The 14855-nt window shown below is 34.3% G+C and overlaps 1 protein-coding gene across 1 annotated transcript; it reads right to left on the reverse strand.

Moving 5' to 3' along the window:
- Window positions 1-4536: 4536 nt before the first annotated feature.
- LOC108994795 (topless-related protein 2) lies at window positions 4537-13458 on the reverse strand. Its single transcript, XM_018970154.2, has 25 exons — window positions 13059-13458; window positions 12786-12965; window positions 12560-12673; window positions 12250-12408; window positions 11862-12042; window positions 11629-11758; window positions 11228-11343; window positions 10966-11101; window positions 10763-10872; window positions 10528-10597; window positions 10377-10450; window positions 10163-10258; window positions 9979-10071; window positions 9407-9534; window positions 9027-9261; window positions 8167-8325; window positions 7976-8071; window positions 7462-7614; window positions 7243-7353; window positions 6855-7031; window positions 6563-6691; window positions 6380-6475; window positions 5466-5648; window positions 5212-5387; window positions 4537-4966 (listed from the first exon to the last, which is right to left on the reverse strand). Exons 1-25 carry the CDS (start codon window positions 13136-13138, stop codon window positions 4753-4755), a joined length of 3396 nt encoding a protein of 1131 aa, XP_018825699.1. The 5' UTR covers window positions 13139-13458; the 3' UTR covers window positions 4537-4752.
- Between the last annotated feature and the right edge of the window lie 1397 nt (window positions 13459-14855).

The following is a 14855-nucleotide window of genomic DNA, read 5'->3' on the forward strand; positions in this document are numbered from 1 at the left end:
TAAGATAAATAAAAAAATAAAATAAAATATTATTAAAATATATTTTTTAAAAATTATTTTTAAAAAATTTAAAAAAAATTAAATTATTTTATTTTATTTTATATTAAAATTTAAAAAAATTATAATGATTAGATGAGATGAGTTGAAAAGTTTTTTAAAAATAAACAAGGTATCATCGAGACTGCGATTGTATGTTAAGTTGAGTTGAAATGAGTTGAGTTCTTTATGAATAATAATGAGTCAAGATAGTATAGTAAGTTTTATGACGCCCATTTAAGATGAATTTAATATGTTTAAATATTAAAATGAGTTTTGATATATTTATAAAAGAAAAATACTTTGGATCCCGAATTCGGAACCCAAAAAATGTCCCGAATGGGACTTTTTTTTTCTTTTTACCGAATGATTAAAAAATATTTTTTAATAATATTATGAATTTTTTATTTTTTATTTTTTAAATATTTATGATGATTAAAAAAATATATGAAAAAAAAAAAGAAAAAAATTTGCTCTTTTCAGGACAATTTTTGAATCTCGAATTCGGGACCCGTAGCAGGACTCTTTATAGAAATTTTAAAAATGAATTGTGAATCTCGCGTGTAAAGAGATATTGAATTGAAAAAAGTTGTTAGTTCTAGGTATAAAGATGTTTTGAATTAATATGAGTTTAATAATTTGAGAATTGAGTATTTATATATTAGACTCGATTTAAAATTAAACTTAACTAAATTGATATCAATAGAGTCCAACAATCAAACGGAACCTAAAAAAAGTACAAAAATGGGATCTTTTATAAATTCAGTTATACAGGAGTGTCAAGTGGAATGCCACGTATCGGCATATATACCACATAGCTTTAGAAACAGCAAAAATAACACAAAAACAAGATTGGATTCCAAAAATGATATGATAAGTCTATTCATCAAACATCATCATAACTTATAAATATGGTTTTATAATTATTCAAAAAATAAAAATAAAAATATTAATATCATGATGAAAGACTTATATTGGCTCGTTTTAATCTAAACGCTATTACATTGAATCCTAACACTTGTATCAACTTTGTATTAAATTTATGAATTCCATTAAAAATTGTCGATATTGAAGTGAACATTAATGTAATGAGAGATACGAGAGATTAAACAAGGAGGAATGGATTTAGGTAGACCCCATGCTCGAAGATGAAGACGGTTAAAGAGTGGAAAAGGGCGGAGTTGAAGGAAATGAAAGAGTTTGGCAGCTTGCTGTGGTTGTTACTTGAATTAAAAAATTTTATTTATTATTTTCACATACCACACATCATATTTTTTTTTCTCTTATCAAATATGTGATATATGGATGATGAGTAGAAAAATTCAATAAGTTTAAGAAGAATAAAACCAAAAAAAAAAATTAAAATAAAATAAAAAATGTGATGTTTAATATGTGGAGATGATGAATAATAAAGATCTGCTTGAATTATTGAGGAGTTTCAATAGTGTCATAATCCATCTTATTCGAAAGTTATTTTCTTATTATATATATATATATATATATTTTTTTTTTGTGCGAGTATTTAAGAATAGTGTCTCAACTAATTCGAGAGAATACAAATTTTTTATAAGGAGTTTCTCGCAAGTGCAATTCATATCATTCAAAAGAAAAATCTCTTAATTCTATAATCTTTAAAGATGGTTTACACTTACAAAAATTTGAACGAGCATACCTCCGGGTTCAAGATTTTTACCACTTGCCAACTCTGGAGATTTGTACATATCTCAATAGGGGCGGAACCATCCTTCAGCTTGGGGCTTCAACCCCCATAATTTCTGAAAATCACAAGAGAAAAAAACAAACAATAACGTGTGCATGAGAAAAAAAAATATTATTTTCAAAACTTTGCCCACAGCTTCAATTTGGTGAGTCCGTCCCACGATCTCAAGACAGAAATGGATAGCAATCTTCGAACAGACGAAGAAATTTAAGGCTAGGGTTGGAGCTTTTATGATGGAAACTGCAGAGAGCAGCACTGACAATAAAGAAGTACGATGGCGAATTACGAGACAAACAGAAGAAAAAAGAGAGGAAAAAAAAAAAAAAGGGAATAGAAGTTGGACATGAAGCCCTTTTACCGAAGAAATAATGTTGTTTGGTGAATGTACGCACAAGAAGCTAGCTAGCTTTTATGTCGCTACCACAAGTCGTTGATTGCAGAAATATCCTACTTTTGACGTTGGAGTGAACATCGATGTCGGGCAGTGTGAACTGTGAACGGCTAAATGCAGCTAAGCAGACACAAAAATCCGGGATCCCACCTTCCCCAATGATCTTTTAAGCGTTGGAATGCAACGAAAAGTCTTGGAGACACAGCCTAGTTTTGGACATCTTGGCTCATCATGTTTGATAATTTTGTAGTACTTGTGGGGCTTGTATGGCTCAATCTTTTGCTGCTTTTTGCTCTTGTATTTCTGTTGGGTCCGTATCCCAACTCCATGCAAGTCTTTTTTCTGTTGATGAAACTTGGGTTTGTTTACTTACTAACAGAAGTGTCCAGAGCCCAGACTTAAATCAAATGTAGGAGTCTGTCCAAGTTCCTGTTTATCATAATTTCTAGTGTAAGTTCTTGACCAAAATCAATATTCAAACCCAAAACATCCGATTAATAACCAAACGTCTTCTAGTGAAGTAACACGTGGCTGGCACTTGTTTTCTTCAATAATCACAAAAAAAAAAAAAAGAGTTTCGGGTGTAGATCGATCTGACTTTGAAGGTTAAAAGGGTCCTCGATTTCAGCCATAAAATTAGATTTGGCATTTTCAAAATCATCATCCAAGTACTGTTCAAGTTTGCAATGTGATTTGACAAAACAGTGATTGAGATTGTTTATGCCAACTCATACAGAAGGCTCATTGTTGCACCAGTCCTGCCTGAAACTGAGAGAGAGAGACTCCTCCAAAATTCCCATACCATATTAGGGACAATGCAATTTGCATTTGCATTCCGTACATTTCCATTTCCAGAGAAACTCAACTACCAGTTTCGTGGAGTATTATGTAGTACATAATAGATTGTCATAGATGTACACAAAATATGTACTAAGAAAGATGCAGTTCATGGCACACACCAAAGGATCGAGTTTTGATGAGTTCGTTGGGCACAACAAATGGGTGGGGATGTCCGTACGTATGATCTGTTTAATAGGGTTTATCTTTGAAACAATCGCTCCGTCTATGCAAGTTTTTTTTTTTTATAATAAAATGCAAGTTTACATGCTAACTTGGTAATGATAATATATCAGTCTTGGATTATCAAAAAGTCTTAACATAAAAATTTAAGTCAAAACAAAACTGACAGGCACATCAACATGTTAAAAGTCACTTTTGTAGGATTCCTCCCAAGTAATTTTCTTATCATCAATCGATTGCACTACATTACCTTAACCATATATTTGTCCTTTCAACTCCTTTTCTTGGGCTCAAAAGAACTATCGTTACTACAGCACGTCTCTTCATTTATTTTCGTAAATCAGATGAGATTGGTTGATATCAAAGTTAAAATCTGAATGAAATATTATTAGTATATATTTTTTTAATATTATTTTTATTTTGAGATTTGAAAAAATTGAATTATTTATTTTATTTTATATAAAAATTTGATAAAATTATAATAATTAGATAAGATGAAACAAACGAGACAGGAGCTTTTACCATAACTTGATTGTGATGCGCATACTAGAAATAAGATAAGAATAAGCAGTTTAAAAAAAAAAAAAAGAGGATAAGAATAAGCAGAGAATAGGTGCAACTTCTAAACCAAACTAGTTCCTGTTGTAACTTAGCTGCCTCTGTTGAGACTGAGCCCTCCTATTTCTATTCCTGAACTCAGCAATTATCCCCACCCTTATCCCCCCGATTGTCCCTAAAGAGATGGTGGGAAGCACAGCACCATTGGTGCACTGGAGTACTTACTTTTCAATTCCAAGTTCCAACCGAAAATGGAAACCTGCAAAATTTACCCGTTGCCTTTCAACCTATGGTCTATAAGATACCCTTACAATCAAAACCTCTTTAATGTTCTACACTAAACTCCCATCTAATCAATGAGTTAGTCTACGTACAATTTTCAAATAGAGACTGCTCATGCAAGTCTATACAATTATATTTAAAAAAAAAATTAAAAATTACAATAATATCTTTTTTAAAATGATATTTTTTCTCCTTTTACTCTATTTATCAATGGAACTACACATGCAGTCCCTCACTCAAGACTGCAAATAAAATTTCTCCTAATCAACACCTGTCTATCAAAATTTGCCCTATACTGAACCGAGTAAGGTGGGCAAAAAGATGGGAATTAAACAAGAAAAAGAAAATGTTAGGATTGAGCATAATAAATACAACAAAAGAGAGAGGAACAAGAAAAATGAACTATTTTCTTTTTTTTTTCTTCAAACTAAAATAAGAAATATAGACTTCTTACTCCTTTTCTGCAATTCCAAATTTTGAGTATTCAATTTGCACAAACACGCACAACCAACAGAAGCAAACTGCTGAATAAGTGAATAGGCAGAAAAGTGATTTAACATTGTAAGAAATAATTAAATATCTATTCTGTCAGACCAAATCCATATAATGTACACAAATTTATGTTCCCTTAACCCATTTTCCTATGCTCACTCATTTGGTGAGGCATATGTGAAATGCCAACCAACTAATGTTATATTATACATGAATAACAAATAAATGAGGACTTTGGAATGCACACGTTTTTTCATCTTTGGAGCTGCTCGGAAGCAGCAGCATTAGTAGTGGAAGATGAAGCTGTCCTGCCATTCTGCATACCATTATCAACAGGCACTGCCGCTACCCACTTCCCCTCGGAATCTGAGGGCTCAATAACTTTAACACATCCATCGGTAAGTCCAACAGCAAATTGATTTGGGTCCTGGGGATGTGCAGCAAGGACTAGGGGGAATAGAGTTTGGCTGTCACAAAGTGATACATAAATGAAATTAAACACAAATATCACAAAATAATATGACATGTTGTTAGTCCAGCAAAGCAACTGTAGGAAAATGCTATTAATCATCACTAAACGGTGCCTTATTTTTCTCTTAAACATGCATTTTGCATGAGTAGAAATATGTAAATGCACGAAACATAGGTCCTACCATATCACCAAATAAATAATACTGCATTGGTAGTTCGGTAGTGCAGTACAAAGGCATACCTGTTTGACGATGCATGTGAGAGGTATGCGGATGCAGCAATTCGACATCTCAATTTCAGGTTATTGGCATCAAAAACTCCAACATTACCATCAGTGAAAGTAGCATAAACTAGTTGGCTATTGCAGGAATATGATGCACACGATATAGGTGCAGATAATACATCTTGTAGCACCCACTGCAGTTTAAGAACATGTCAAATAGTTGTTTCCCACTAACCAATGAACATAGATTGCTTCTAAGCAAAAGAGTTTACCTGTTGAATCCATTCCATCTTCAAAGCATCATACACTGCTAGCTGGGTCTCATGGCATACCAACACGTGGATTTGATCAGAGTGGAACTGCACTCGAGTGTCACCAACAGGCACCTTTCCAGCAGGCAGTTCAATTGTAATTGATTTCCTCTTCTCCCAGGATTCAGTGTTCCAGAAGCAAAGCTATAAAAAGGAATTCATTGAAAAGATAACACTTGATGAATTCCATGAAGAGTAACACTGGGACAAGTACAAGAGGATATAAAAAATATCAAACCATCAAAATCTTACGTCTCAGAGAGTGCATCAATATTCAGGCCAGTCTAAAGCCTGATTTGGTTTCACAAACCTTTCAAACCATCTCATCTCAGCATCCAAACACCATTCAAACAGAAACATTTTTCAAATTCAAATTTTCCACTTTTCAACTTTTTCATCTGATCATTACCTAATCAGTACAACTTTCTCAAACTTCCAAACAAAACACAAAAAATAATTCAACTTTTTCAAATCTTAAAACAAAAAATAATATTAAAAATATATATTCTAACCCTTTTTAACTTTATAATTTTTTTGTTCAACTTTTTCTCTCATTTCCCAAAACCCTATAAAAATCTTAACTCAAACCATTTCACTACTATTCACAAATTATCTCACTACTATTCACAAATTTCTCATCTCATCTCATCTGTGTAACTAAACAAGGCCTAAGGACATATCCATGAACAATTTTTTTTAGAAATAATTCTTTTTGAAAACCAACACGTGTCCCAGCACAAACAGAACTTTATTGATCTAAAAGCTCAGTCCGTTAGTTTTGAAGCACATTAGACAACCACCCCAACTTACATGGAACAAAATCATAAACAAGCAAAAAAAAAAGACAAAGAAGAAGAATCATTGGTGCAAAATACCTGAGCATCAGCCCCTGATGAAACCAGGACATTCAGGCTGGTGGAAAAAGCTAAACCAGTGATGTGCTTCTGGTGACCTTTCAGTTTTGTTTTGACCTAACAGCAAAGGAGTTAACATCTCATGACAATCAACAGAATTCAAATCCACAACATCGGACATAAGAAAATGCTTATACTAATTACCTCGTCCACCCTAACATTGTAAATGTGAATGGTTGAGTCCTCCATTCCAATTGCTATGATGTTATTATCATGAGGATGAAAAGCAAGAAAGGTTGAGGCCGGTGGAGGTGGCATAAAAGTAGTCATCACCTGCAAATAAAGTGATTTTGACCCATATAAATACTTTGTTGGTGGTAACAAAATTAATGAAAACATATAAAGCTCACAAAAAAAGCTTACGGTATTCTAAAATCCAATCCAATACACACATTTGCTACTAATTTACCTTAATTTTTCCTTATCAGTAATTTACCTTAAACGTCATCATATTAAACAGTGAAACTTTCCCCCCACAGGCAGACATTACATATGAATCATTCTTTGAGAGTGCCACACATGGAACTGCTTCTTCAGAATTCTCTGGAACATCATTAGTCATAACAAGACCGCTGCTTGGCAGCCAATGTTGTGGAACAACCCTGGCAGTGGCCTACAAACCCAACAAGGAATCAGAAATATTTCATGGCAATTTAAAACAAGTGTTCTACACAAATTATGCTAAAACATACAGCACTTACATATATATATATATATGTATGTATGTATGTATGTATGCCTCACAGCATAACAGGAACTTAAGCAATCGTGCATCATGTATATGCATAGAAGTTCTGATACTTTAAGAGGTAAAAAGCCATCACCTTTCCACTTGGGTTTTGTTCACAACGGCTCCATTTCCAAAGCTTCTGGACTCCAGTTGAACCAAGTGCCAGGATGCCAATACCAGAATTCGTGTAAAGAAGTCGAGCAACCTTAAAGCAAATGAGACTATTTTTAGATAATAAACTTGGTGGCATGAGATCAATATTATACTCTCAAAAAATTAAAATGCGTATAGAAATAAGAAATTACAACATAACCTTTTTAGCAGGATCTATGCTATCTGGCAAAGTAATGGCTCGACACTGAACAGGTTCAACAATTTCGACCAGTTCCCAAGGCTTGGATTTATCAGATACATCATCTAAACTTCTTTGCCTTTCCATGCTTCTACTGATAGGATCTACTCCATTCTACGGAAAAAAAAAAAAACAATCATTATTAAAGGCAACGGAAAAAAATGAATACCTTGAGAAGACAACTAAACTATAGCATTCAACTACAGGTATCAAATCTATTTGCTAGAAGGCAAGTCTTTGGACCAAATGGCATCTCCTACCCATGAACAATGAGTGGAGATGAGGTCATAGGTCAAGTTCAATTCCCAATTTTACCTATATAAATATAAAAGAAAGAAGATGAAGAAGAAGTTCTAATTAACTATTGCCAGTTTGTTCCAGCCTATCAATAACCATTAACTAATTGTCACTATATTATAATTAAGCTTTCCAAAGAAAACCCCAGTATTTGACTTATGCCATTAAGATGCCATACAAGGATCGGAGTAGGCCTAGCAGGAGAGCTTCTGTCCACACGTTCCACCTTAGCTACAACTGGGTTGATATTTCCAACCATAGAAGAACCAGATACCTGATCCATGAACATTCAACAAACCAAATTCTGAGCACAAATACATCATGCAAAAGAGAAGGGTGTGTGTTGGCATGTGGGTGGAAGATAACAACCTTCATCTCAATAGGTGCCCTGGATGCTTCATAAGAACGACTTTCCATTGTTCTCAAGGTTCTGAGACCATCAGCATTTGCAAGAATCTTGAACCCATTGTGTGCCGTTGTAACAACAAGAAGAGTTCCCTCCTTATTGAATCTCAAGCGAGGAAGAGCCTGTAGTTGTCCCAATAATGATACTTATCAAAAAAAAAAAATTGTCCCAATAATGATAATAAAGAATGAACATAAAAAACTAAGGGCTGTTTGGACACAAAATTCTCAACATTTCTCATAAATTCATTCTCAAACATCACTCAAACACAAAACACTTTTCAATGTCAAATTTTCAATTTTTCAATTTTTCAATTTTTTCATCTAATCATTACCTAATCATTATTCAAACACAAAAAACAATATAACTTTTACAAACTTCAAAACAAAACACAAAAATCAATACAACTTTTACAAACTTCAAAATAGAAATAATATTAAAAAATTATATTTGAACAATTTTTTAACTTTATAATATTTTTATTTAACTTTTTCTATCTCCTTTCCCAAACTCCAATAAAACATCTTCACTCAAACCATTCACTAATATTCATAAAATTCTGAAATACCCCAAGTGTTCAAATATGCCCCAAGAGTAATGCTACATGTAACACCATCAGTGTAACACCCCCGTAACACCACTAATATAACAAACATGCATTAGCTATAAAAAAAAATTGAAATTAAAAAATAAACCATAACCTTGAATACAAGTGTTCCACATTAGTAGTTTTACTTGAGCATCACATTGGTGATGTTATGAGTAGTACTATTCAAAAACTAAATGTATCTTCTAACAAAAAGCTGTATATACAAATACTTACTGGAAGCCCACCGTCAGCATCCGTACTAGTGAGAACATTGGTATTGTCTGTATCCCAAAACTTTATCTGGTAATCTTCACCAGCAGCCAAAATATGATTTCTTGTCGTGTCAAATTGCACAACACCAGCAGATTTCTTTCTAAATCCAGAATATGTCCTCTTTATTGCTCCTTCAGTTTCATTCCATTCAACTAGGAAAGAGTCACCATCTTTACTTGTTCCACAAGAGAATAGTCTGAAATTTGAGAGAGGACAGATGCAACTCATGAATCTTTTTCAGAAAGTAGATATAAGTCCTATATCACTTATGATAAGCACAGAAAATAAAAAATAAAAAAACCAACTTATTGCTACTAAAATGTGGCTCTTTATTGACTTACCTGCTTCCATCAGCACTGTAGAGCATTCTAGTGCACCCCTGTCCAGGTGCATCATAGTCAACCCTGGAGCCCATAAGATCATACAACCAAGCCTTAATTTTCCCATCAACAGCAGTTGAAAATATAAACTGCAGAAACATGAATAGAAAACAAGAGATGAGGGGAATGCATCTTTAATGCAACAACAAGCTTCAAATATGAGCAATGGAACCAGTTTCTTGTCTAAGATATGTTTGTCTGTTTTTGTTGGTTCTAATAATATTATAGATAGGATTCAAGACATGAAACAAAATCAAAATCACAACACCGTTATTCCATTATCTGTCAAGCTGTTGTACCCTGTAGGAATACAAATTAAGTGGATGCAAAAAGTTGGTTATTGTTACTTCTGCCATTCTGTAATATACAGTAATACCATTATACAGCTGATGTTTTCTCAACCAATCACCAGGATTGCAGTAAAATTGTAGAACCAGAACAAAGAAAACATTAAGATCATTCCTCAAAGATGATCTCTTATCTTTGCCAGACATGATAATTTCATCTAAACATTGAGCAAATGATTGTCTTACCTGAATATTTTCTTTTTGGTGAGGACAAATGGAATAAACAGGTGCTTCATGACCTTCAAAGTTAAAAAGTCTTCTTCCAGACAAATCCCAAACCTGCCAAATTTCTTAAAATTCAGAGGAAAGAAAATACTCATCAAGCTAAAAATAAATATATTCACTAGCCGATTTTTATTCTAGTCCTTACCTTTATTAATTTATCATCTCCACAAGTTACAACACACAATTGCTTGTTTGGGTGTGAGAATGCCAAGTCATTCACACCACCAACGTGAGCATCAATCTGTAAGACAGCTTAGTGCAAATTGTCAGTCTGCCATTGCAAATAATGTTCTATTGGATAAATATATAAAAAATAAAATAAAAATAAATAAATGAAAAAAAAAAATGAAAAAACATGCCTCCAAAAGCTGCCGTAGATCATTTGGCCCCTTGTAAGAATGCAAGTGTATCAAATGTTTGCTAAATGCAACCCCTGCAACAACAACAGAAGCACTGTAAAGAAACATGAATGTTCACCAATTGATGATTGAGTTATTTTACTAGACATACCAATCAAATTTCCATCAGGACTCCATGATACACGACTGACAGATATGGATGAATCTTTGACAATAGCAGCCTGTAAGGAACTCTACGTTACTAAACTGTGTGTTTAAAACCAAAGGTAATCTTCAAGGCATATGTAAAACACATGTTTAAACATATTTTACAAGCAAATCAACATTTAAACATGGAAATAAAAAAGGTAAATTAAAGGTTTTCAACTCAATGATGAGATCTAGACCTGGAATGGCACAGAACAAGCAGCCATATCATGCAACTTGAATGGCTTCGATACCAGTTTCTCTCGCAGCCCAACTTCCCACAGAGTAACTTCACCATTGCTGCAACCAACTACTCAAAACACATATATTAACTCAGATAGCCATGATTCCATATCTATACGCCAGTAGTTTGACTTTCTGGGCTGTTGATATCTAATCTTACCAGCAAGTACTGTCTGATGAGAAGGATGGAAATCCATGCTTGTTACAGTCAACCCTTGATTAATGGTACAAACTACGGTTCTTGGTACTTCATCAAGTGACCAGGAAGTTTGTTGGGGAGGAGCAAAATATGAGACCTGAACTTGAGAAATAAGAGCTTTCTTAATTAGAGGCAATGAAATATTCAAATATCATAACCACGAAACCTGGAACAAAGCACTTAGAGCTGCATACAAACATATCTAAGCTGTCGACAACAATACCTCATCAACAGCCTGTGTGGGGCGCAGACGTTTCATTAATTGTTCGTGTTCATTGCTTTGATAATCTATTGTTCCAAGAGCATTTGAAGATGATCTTGGATGCTTCAGACCTGAAACTGTTATGAAGAAGAAATAAAACGGACAAGCTCTACCAATGGAGGACAACAAAGAATGAGGTATGGGTTGTCTTGTCTGATCATCCCTTGAGCACACAAAAAAACAGATGCTCAGGCATTTCAACAATGCCAAACTAGTTCAGTATTTGACACTGTAATCCACAATTGGAAACTTGGTGACATGTATGATTAAAAACTAGATTTAAGAAAGTACCCCTGGCGTCTTAATTATCAGCATATTTGCAAGTGCTACAATAGCCACCACAAAGATAACAAAGACCTAACCTTGATTGGGTGGAACCTGTATTGATGAAGCAGCAGCAACAGCTGATTGTACGGATGAGGAAGGATTGGCATTCACCATCCATCCTGCTAAAGTGTTGGCATTCGCAGGCACTGCAGCTGGTGGAAAAGGCTGAGCAAAAATAACAAAACAAAAGGCATTCCAATGTTAGAACCAGATAATCAGTGTCATTATAATTGATAACTTAGAGTCACGAGGAAACTTATAATCTTACTCCTGCATGTGCTCCAAGAGGAGCATAAGTTAAAGGCTTTGGAACAGCTGCACCTGGTGGAAGAGTGACCGGAGTAGGCGCACGTGCTCCATTTGGAGGAGAACATGTGTGGTCCACGAACAAGGTCTTGATGTCGGGGTTTTGCCTTGGGTTCTTGCAAAGCTGATGCTGCCAATTTAAGCTGCATAAAACATAAGTGAACATTTCAGGACCCAAATATACCTCAACAGACTCGATGCCACAAAACACTACACCAGCCAATGTAGAAAAAAGAACCAATGACATTTGTAGACAACGATTATTGTATCCATCTTGCCTTAGAAATACCGCAATGCATAGATGACATTCAAAATTCATTAATGAGAACATACAAAAACATTAAATTCACCTTTGATTGATAAGAGTTCGCAAGCGGGACGCCTTCAAACTGGGAAAAGAAAGCTTCTCTCGGAAAAGAGGATTTGCTTCTATAAGTTTCTTAAGCTCTACAAGCATTATGCCTCGAGCAGATTTAGTATCACCATACTTCGATAACTGCTCATTTTCCCTGAGTGAACAAAGATTCCAGCATCGGTACGTCTTAAATTCTAGATTTCTTCTTTATTGTTAGAAAACTACGCCATATATCCTTTTTTTTTTTTGGGTAAGTAACATACCCAACTTCATCACAAAATATATGGGAATAAAATTAAAATCACCTGAAGTTTTCAAGAGTCAAAAGCTGAGTAATTTCTTTGTACAGATCTTCATTGAATGTAGAAAAAACTTTCAAATCCTTCGCTAATATCTCGCAAGCCTTCGCTCTATCATTCCTGAGCACATAATTTTATTCTTCAATTTCCAAGGAAATAATCAACATGAAACAAAAACAGCAAACATATATAACACGTAGAGATACAGAGTGTGAGGGGGAAATTGAAGTACCGGTCGAGAGCTTCAAGATACTTCTGCTTTCTGATCTCGAAGAAAATTTTCATGGAGTATCTGTTATCGTCGACTTTGGTAAATCCAGAAAGGTACTTCTCAACCTCATCCCATTCTCCGGCCAAAGCTTTCTCTTCGAAGTACTTCACGTTGAAGAAGAACCCAGACTGTTGCTCCAGCCTAAGAACCAAAACGACACCGTAATCAAAACCAACTATACGGGAAAAAATAACAAAATAAAATAACGATGACAATAAAGGAGGAGAAGCTTACTCGTGCACTGCACTCTTGTATTTCTCTTCATCGAGAAATTGGAGAATCAGAAACACCAATTCTCTGCTCAAAGACGACATTTTACTCCCCGGACGTGTTCAGAATTTGAAATTCAAAAAGGAAATCGACCGGGAGTGAATTTTATCCGATGTGAAAGCTTTACAGATTTCTTGCCAGATAAGGGTTTGAGAGGCGCGAGCTGTCGGTGAAAATTCAGAGCTTGAATTTCGGCAGAGTCGGCGGCGAAAGCGACGACGTTTCTCTGAGTCTGGTGGCTTTATGGTGGAAAAATAATCGTACTAGGACTGGTTTCTAGGGTTTCTGGTTCCGCATACTGTCTTTCGACAAAAACTGTGTAGAAGAAAAGCTGCCAGAGAAAAAAGAAGAGAGAGAGAGAGAAACAGAGACGACTTGTTCTCGCTTTCTTCGATGCGTTTTGCAGGGTTTCAGTTTCACACGGACCTATCAGTGATACGTACGTTGAATTATCAATATAGTGATAAGTTATGCTACTTATCACTTCTATACTTTGTGAGGCCAAGAACTTATAGTTGGGGTTTGATCCCGTGGATATCGGAAACATACAAAACCATCTCCTTAACAAACGAGACAAGTTAGGGAGGGTACTCAATGCAGACGTGGTGAGTTCTCATTGGTAGTTAGAGATGATTACGGAAGATAGGTAGAGTAGATGAGTATGGCTCACAGGAAACGCATGTCCATGAGGGAGTGGGGGAGATGTTTTGGCGGTCGTGTCGCGGAATCGAAGCCGAAACTGAAGTGGATTGAATATACTTCCCTTGACGTCCACTACATCGTGTGACTTTGTCGGGTGCGGTCAGTGACGTGGCCCACGCGTCCGATTCTGCTTTTGGATCCGCCTCTTCCTTCCAGCCTTTCCAGTGTCGTGATGGGTTTTACTATCTTCCTCCAACAAAGGCAACTTTATTAGTCAATGCGTGCTTGCTAAGGTAACTTTTGACTGTTCTTAATTTCTTTTCATAGTTATTTTTATTACATATAATATTATTTTTTTAATATCATAATTAAAAACTTGTTTTTTTTATTATTTTTACGGTTTTTTTTTGGACAAATAATTTTATTAGAAAAAATTTACACAACACACTTTTTTAATTTTTATTATTTTTTTTCTTTTATCAAATATTTAAGATATAAATAATAAATAAAAAAATTAATTTAATTTAAAAAAATAAACTCAAAAAAAATTTAAAAATTTAAAAAAATATGATGTGTGAAAGTTGAGAAAACTAAACGAGAATTATATAATAAGGGATGGAATTTCTCAACAAATTTAACAATAACAAATGATTCAATAATAATTGTTTGATCCAACCCGATTCAAGTGCAAAAGATTTTAGTTTGAAAGTATACTTCTCTCAGGTTTAAAGTTCAAATTCTTTTAGATATAAATAATTTTTAGGAGTCATCAAGCTAAGAGATTTTCTTCTTAAATTATTTAAGATGCACTTATAGAAAACTCCTTATCAACTAATTGTACACTCTCGAAATTAATTGAAACGTTGTTTTTGGACACCTATTATCAATAAAATAATAATAATTATTATTTGATCGATCCAACAGATAAATTGCTTTTATATGTAGAGATGCTTCTAGAAAAAACACTCCATTTTCAAATTGGTCAATTCTCTCATTTTCCTTACCTTTTTTCTTATCTATAATCGAACGCTTAATTGTAGATTTCGTAACCTCAAAAACCTCACGGTACCATAATAAATATATGATTAGTTTAACTGCTTGCCTGATGAATTTAAGGGC

The sequence above is a fragment of the Juglans regia genome, chromosome 12 (assembly GCF_001411555.2).
Source record: "Juglans regia cultivar Chandler chromosome 12, Walnut 2.0, whole genome shotgun sequence".
Classification (NCBI taxonomy): Eukaryota; Viridiplantae; Streptophyta; class Magnoliopsida; order Fagales; family Juglandaceae; genus Juglans; species Juglans regia.